Source organism: Hyposmocoma kahamanoa, unplaced genomic scaffold (genome assembly GCF_003589595.1).
Source record: "Hyposmocoma kahamanoa isolate Upper Pololo Valley unplaced genomic scaffold, ASM358959v1 86951, whole genome shotgun sequence".
Lineage (NCBI taxonomy): Eukaryota > Metazoa > Arthropoda > Insecta > Lepidoptera > Cosmopterigidae > Hyposmocoma > Hyposmocoma kahamanoa.
The window spans coordinates 2680-10124 of record NW_020654412.1 but is presented as its reverse complement, the minus strand read 5'-3'; the positions used below and the strand labels follow the sequence as shown (position 1 = coordinate 10124).

At 38.9% G+C, this 7445-nt stretch overlaps 1 protein-coding gene across 1 annotated transcript; it reads right to left on the bottom strand.

Moving 5' to 3' along the window:
* Positions 1 to 33: 33 nt before the first annotated feature.
* Positions 34 to 6845, bottom strand: LOC113235027. The gene is made up of 2 exons (XM_026470551.1): positions 6525 to 6845; positions 34 to 506 (listed from the first exon to the last, which is right to left on the bottom strand). Exons 1-2 carry the CDS (start codon positions 6832 to 6834, stop codon positions 85 to 87), a joined length of 732 nt encoding a protein of 243 aa, XP_026326336.1. The 5' UTR covers positions 6835 to 6845; the 3' UTR covers positions 34 to 84.
* Between the last annotated feature and the right edge of the window lie 600 nt (positions 6846 to 7445).

Below are 7445 nucleotides of genomic sequence, written 5' to 3'. Positions count from 1 at the left end.
TCACTCGATGTTTCCACGGGAGATGCAATGTAGGCATGTTTCATAGTTACAGTTTATCTAACATCTCCGCCCTCAAATCGGCAACTATTTGAGAACTTGGAGCGAAAATGTTGCTGACTTCGGGCTCCGATGCTCTACTTCTTCAGGAGACTCGTTGATACGATTTTCAGTTGATGTTTCATCTTTACTTGCGGGATTCTTAATTTTCAGTCGCGTACAAAGGTTACTACGCCATATAATAATTATAGAAGTCAGTATAGCTGCGCTCAATAGTATTCCATAGAATGGTATAGTCGTGTGGTACAATTGGTTGTTAATATGGTCTATTTTAATTGGTTGCTGCATTAGGATCTTATCTTCGATGTCATTTAGCCCCTTTAGATTTATTGAATTAAGTTTTATATGTGGCATTTGCATGGGGCGGTTAACTTGGTAGTCGTAAGGTATATCTGTTATCAGTAAGGGTTGTCCTTTGGTTTGATCGTTGATATTGATAATAGTAAATTCTTCAGTGCGCATAAGACATTTTGGTGGCAGGGTAGCAAGATAGCTTCCATGCAGGGTGATGAACTCCTGTCGTCCGCATTGTAGCTCCGTCTTAGTCGGTTGTGGGAAGATAAGCGTGTAGTGTTGGTCGTCTAGCTGCTCCATGGCTCCCTTTTCGAGACTTACTTTGGTAGGCCGGCACGATTTGTCTAGGGATTGGTGGATGATGATACCTTGTATGCAATCTGGATGTCCTCTTGGGAGATGATTGACCTTTTCCTCGCAAAGGTACTGGTGGTTGAACTTCGGGCATTCAGCCTCAATGTACATGAAAGTTTTGCTATTGGTTGCAAGGAATGGGTAAGGGGGAATAAAGGTCATGAAATTTTTGTTAGGAACAAGGGACAGCTTATAGAAATCGAATTGACCTGGGGAAATTATTGGAACTTTAAATATAATGACTAGATATCCTTTTTCCTGCATAATAATATCCGGATTTTATTATGTTATAATATTCTCTCAAGTCTCCTTCTAGAACTTGGTCCTGATTATATACTGATTTAAGTTTACTTATCATATTTCTTAAATTTTCTACACTTAGCATACTATGATGGGTGCTCGATGCACGTATAAAAGCTAAGATGTCCTCTATCCTAGTTAATTCTATGAACAGATCTTCTGCGTTTTCGCTGATTATCGTCAGTAACTGAGCGAACTGCGCGTATTTAAGAAGACTGTTATCGCTGTATATACTATTATTTAAAATTAATTGCAAACTATTATTAATTCTCTCCTGGTTTTCTACTATTTTCGTAAGTAAAGTGGAGTGCCGTTTCATCCATTCTTTGTTAAGACTAATATGATCATTTACTTCGGACAGTAATTTCTGGTCGCTATTTTCTAAAATTTGTATAGCATTATTATATTTTTCAGCGTCCGTATGATCTAAATTACCGGTAATACTTTTGATTAATGATCCTAGACCGTCTAGAAGACCTCTTTTACTTCTTAAGGTATTGAGCTCTAATGTATTAAGTTGATTATGAATTTTATCCAACTTAGTGAATAGATATCCTATTTGTAGTTCATATAAGAAGTATGTATTATTATCTAGCTTAGCTTTGAATAGTGTGAGTTGAGAGTCTATAGAGTCAAGTCTGGCTTTAATGTCAGTCATTTCAATAAATTGTAGGAAATAATTTTTTTTATTATTATTTATTTACTTATATACATTTTTACATTCGTTTATACGACACTGAAACCCTTGAGGGGTTTAAAAGTGTGTCACGTCTGACAAATTTCACGTTGGATAACAAATCTAATACTAAACTAAACACTAAACACTTACATTTACATTTAATACAAAAACATGAAATGACTCTAAAAATAGATAATAAATATTAAACAATATTAATAATAATACACAATTAATACGAATGATAGTGCGTAGTAAGTCTAGCTTGTCCAAGTTTAAAAGGCAAAATACCAGGTCCATTGTCAAGGTTCTCCAGTCTTATCTCGTGAGCCAGTGTCAGTCGAATGATCGTCAGGAGTAGTCTGTAACAATTTTGCTGATTTAGGCACACGTTTGAGTCGGGATTTTGCTATGGGGCCTTTCTTTCTAGAAGTGTAAATGTGTATAGGCAAATCGGCAAGGACGGTGTCTTGGGTGTAGCGATTAGCGAGCTTATTTCTGTTAGCTACAGGATTGGCTACAAAAACCTGTTGGTCTGGCTGATATTCGATTTCGGGTTCCCTATTTCTATTCCTATTGTTAATGATGTTTGTTCGATTTTCTAATGAAGACTCATTTATTTTTCATATACAATCTTCATTCGATCTTTGTGTGTTAATATATACTGTTGCATCAGGTGTTCGGACATATTGATGTCAGATGGGTCTCTTGGGTCGAAATGTCCTCGAATTATATCGTGAGGCCTACATTTTGTAAAGCTGTGTACCGAACTATTGTAAGCTAAAATTGCATATGGCATCCAATTAATTATTGGTTCGTCCTTCTGTCGGAGTCGTAAAATTCTCAAGTGCTCTAGTAAGGTCGAGTAAAATCTCTCTATTATTCCATTGTCGTTGGGGGCGTGAGCTAAGGTCCTGTAGTGATTTATTTTGTGTAGTCTTGTAAATTCGGCAAACATTTGGTTAGTAAATTCAGTCCCATTATCCGTTATTATTGTCAGAGGTAGTCCATGGTGCGTACTGTACTGTAGTAATCCTTGTAAGATGCTGATAGCCGTACCATCTCTTAAGTGATAGGCTTGTCCATATTTAGAAAACACGTCTACAAAGGTTAAATACTTTTCATTGTGCGCCGTAAAAAGGTCCATGTGTACTATTTCAAGCGGTTTCGTCGCGGGGGGAACAATATTGAATTGAGGTCTAATGGGATTTCTGTCATATTTCGTCTGACCACACACTGTGCACTCGTTAATGTATTTTTTAATCTCTTCTTTCATTTTCGGCCAGTAGTACTTTCGCGAGAGGGACAAATAGCTTTCGTTAATTCCTCTGTGGTTTGTTTTTCCTTCGTGATATTTTTTTATGATTTCCTGTTGTCTCAGGTATTCCTTAACGTCCTCTAGTTCAGTCTTTGCTAAGACTAAATTCATAGAGGAATTTTTGAAATTTTTCTGGACAACAGGAATGATAGAGTACATTCCCAACGGCGGCGGTGTGATTTTAATAGCGGTCTTTACCTTAAGATTGACATATTCTTTAATAGCATTTACTACATCTTGCTCTAAGGTGGATTCGGATACTTGTATGAATGTACGAGTGTGTGTGTCAAAAGGTTTAATTGCCGTCGTTCGTCGTTTAATGTCTCCTACTATCGTAAAACATATCTGTCGGTGAAATTTATTAAGGGGCTCATCAGTAATGGGGACTTCAAGTATTGGATATTCATTGTCGGTATGAGCTGTTTGGGTGGAAGAGTCAGAAGGGGGTTGTTCTGTAGGATTAGCTATCATTGAGTCAGTTTCTTCATTGTTAATCTCTACCCTGGACAGAGCGTCGGCATTGGTATTATTTTTTCCTTTTTTATAAACAACTGTATAGTCATACTCGCTTAATTTAAGTCTCCACCTTGTCAGTCGGGAATTAGGTTCTTTGATATTCATGATCCATTGGAGAGGCTTATGGTCTGTCAGAATTGTAAACTTACGACCAAAAAGATATGGTCGGAAATACTTTGTGGCCCATACTATTGCTAGGTGCTCCATGTCTATAGTGCTATACTTTGTTTCACTGTCGTTTAATGTGCGGGAAGCATAACAGATGGGCTTGTCCGAACCTACAGGGCCTTGACTAAGTACAGCGCCTAATGCTATGTTGGATGCGTCTGTAGTTAACACAAAATCCTTGTCAAAGTCCGGGTATTGCAGAATCGGGTCATTAGTCAGTAAAGTCTTACATTTTTCGAAACAGTCCGTGTACTCGGAGTCAAATGTTATTTTATTTGATTTTTTCAAACATTTAGTCATGGGTTTAGTGAGGCGGGCGAAGTCAGGAATAAATTTTCTGTAGTATCCCAGAAGTCCCAGAAATCGCTTTATTTCCTTAGGTGTTTTTGGTATTGGATAATTTTTGATAGCGGCTATCTTGTCAGGATTTGGTTTAATACCATCTCTACTGATAATGTGTCCTAGATAAGCGGTTTCTAACTTCAAAAATTCGGACTTGTCCATTTGAATTTTGAAGTTATAATAAATATAAAAAATATGTAAAATACTTTTTCCAAATTTATCATATTATGTTCTTGCAATGAAGTGCTAAAGACGATGATATCGTCCAGGTAAACTAAACAAATTTCGTTTTGCAAGCCCCTCAGCACGTTATCCTTTACCCGTTGGAACGTTGATGGGGAATTTTTTAACCCCATTGGCATGCGTAAAAATTCAAAATGTCCGTGCTCGACATTGAACGCGGTTTTGGGTATGTCGCCCGGGCACATCTCGACTTGATAAAATCCTGATGCTAAATCTAGGGTATTAAAATATTGACACCTGCCAAGCTTGTCGAGGACGTCTGAAATATTTGGAATGGGATATTTATCGTTAACGGTCTTCTCGTTAAGTTTACGAAAATCTACTACTAGCCTCCACTTTTGTTTTCCGGATGCATCGACCTTTTTTGGAACTACCCATATTGGGGAACTGCAAGCGGAATCAGAAGGTCTAATTATGCCTTGATCGAGCATCTTGGTGATTTGATCTCTCACCTCCTGTCGATGTACGTACGGGTAGCGGTAGCTCTTCGTATAAACTGGTAATTCGTCTGTCGTTTTGATTTGGTGTTTGATTTTGTTAGTAAATGTCAAAGTCTCTCCCTCAATATAAAAAACGTCAGAGTATCGTCCACATAAAGTCTCTAAGTTGGCTCTTTCCTCGGCATTTAAATGTTTGGTGCGCAGTCTTGATAGCACTGCATTGACTCGATCGGGGTCTTGTTCGGTGCTCGCGCACTCGGTATTAAACAAGTCGAACTGTACAGTTTTGTCGAGAGTAATAACTATGTCGGAATTAGTGGGATTTTCTGTTTCTATGATGCCGGTCTGATCGGTAACTGCAGTGACACATTCGTGAATAATACAGTTACATATTATTTGTTCGCGAATATACACGTCGCCGTCAGTATTATAAATTGGAACATTAACTAATCTTGTCGTATTGGCAGGAATTATTTCCTGAAACTTGGCCTTTCTGCATGTGTAGCTAGATAAGGGTATGCTTGCATGATCTGTGACTAAGAAATTACTTTTTAAATCAATCTGAGCTCCGTCTAATAAATCTAAGCCCCGCAAACCATCAAAGTGGTTGTGAAATTTATATACAAAGAGTTTTATATCCTTTTGATTATTAAATTCCGGGAAGTTAGGTACTGTAATTGAATAATCGTGTGTACTTGTTACGCGCGAATTATAAACCTCGAAGGGGTCAAAAATCAATGGCAGTCCTAAGAAGTACCTTTTCACTGTTTCGGGGCTAATAAATGACTGATTTGCCCCGGTGTCTACTAGAAATTTGAGGGGAGGTTCAGATATTTGTATATAACGTAGCTCCCTTCTAGATTGCAAATTAAGTTCTATTCTGGTTCGGGGTTGGTACGACCCTTGTGAAAACCCAATTCGTTTTGATTTTTATTAGTTGAAGGCGGGGGAGCCTCCAAGGAAAGCGTCGCCTCTGAATACTGTCCATGGTCATGGTCATACATATTATAATTTTCGGCGTCAGTTTGAGTATAGTCGTAATAAGCGTCATTGTAAGGGGTGTTGGTCATATCTCCGTAGTAGTCAGGGTAGTAATATAAGTCATCACTGTCCGCGGTTTCATTAAAATTCATCTCGCGGACCTTGAAATAATTATTAGGCGGTGGGTTTCCGGATTTACGCCAATCATGGCCTGTCAATCCATGCGGAAGTTGTCTAGATACGAAATGACTTACACCACTCATTGGTTGAGGTCTCGTATTTTGGGGAACATTACGTGGGGGAAACCTGAATGCGTTATGAGGTTGGTAGTTAGGCGGGGGTGCGCGAAACATTTGTTGCGTACGACTGGGCAAGCGTTGTTGAGTATAAGCATTTGGGTGGAAAACAGGGTTTTGCTGCTGCTGCATCATGGGTCTCTGCCAGCTAAATTGGGGTTGCACAAAATTAAATGGTTTTGGCTGTGAGAAAGTAATTAAAGGTTGTACCTTCTGCATCGCAGCTGTCTGTTGGTGCGGGGCTGAATTACCCCTCTTATCAAAGTTTTCATTACGTTGATGAAGGTACATAACATTTATTTCTTCCTGAACAAATTCCAGTGCCTTTTCAAGCGTGGGTAGTCTCATGCAACGAATGCGAGACCCCAGAGGTTCCTTAAAACCTCTTAGATAGGATTGTAATGTGAGCTTCCGATACAGCTCTCGTTTGGCCTCTATAGTCGTGCCAAGGGATTCGTGCAATGTTACATATGTCATTATAGTACTGAAAAGGTTCTGGCACTTGTCGTAAAATTCTACAGGCGTATTGGCTCCCTGACTAAGTAAAGAAAGGTCATTATAGAGTGCTGTCTCGTCCCTTTGGTCTGAGAAATTATTGATAAGGGCATTACGGACACCCTGCCAACTCTCGGGTATTCCGTTCGAATTTATTGTTCTAGCAGCATTACCAGTAATTTTATTTAAAATACCGTTTAAGAGACACAAATTATTTAATTCCGCGCCTGCTTCGTTCTTAATATAATTTATAACTAACTGATCGCATATTCTAATGAACCTCGTAAGGACGTTCGGGTTGCCATCGAACTCTGGCACAGGGCGTAAAGCCTTATAAATTGTATCTGGGTCCATTTCGAAATAACTATAGGTACTATAAAATAATTGATCTAAATTAAAGTCTATCTCTGATTCTAGAGAGTCTAAATTCCTATTTATATCTAATTCCCTATGTCGATTAATCTGCCTTGAGGAGACAGATTTGTCCGCGGATTTCCTACGATGGAAAATTTTGATGGATAGGAAATACAGGGAAGCAACACAATAGTACAATAATTTCAATGTACTTACATATACATCCTCGTTCGGTCCACTGATTGTCAAGTGTAGTCCACGGCCGCGTGCCTACCAAAGTTCGAATATCCGACGAAGCACTAGAGAGTGCAAGCAGCGACTATGCGGAGTCACTAGATTCGATTTTTAGAATATTTGACGCGCGCGCACTGCTTCGAATATCCTACCGACTGCGCCAATTATGTTGGACGCCGCCGCGGGACTCAAAAAAAAACGAAAAAGATTTAAAACAATTTAATTTATGAAGTAAAGAAATTACAATATAATCCTTATTTCTAATTAAGTACTATGCTCGGTCGATGTGAGAACCAGAGTGAATCAGGGGCCGCGACGCCGGTCGCGGTTTCCACGAGGCGAAGATGCACCATCGGCAAATCAGGCGGGTTGCATGT

Bases quoted from the DNA above. Each gene is read 5' to 3' on its own strand.
- LOC113235027 (XM_026470551.1), bottom strand. From the start codon at position 6,834: ATGGACCCAGATACAATTTATAAGGCTTTACGCCCTGTGCCAGAGTTC. The intron at 507-6,524 runs GTCAGGGAGCCA...TGCGCACTGAAG, and splicing joins TAATGACCTTTCTTTACTTA to AATTTACTATTATCAATATC.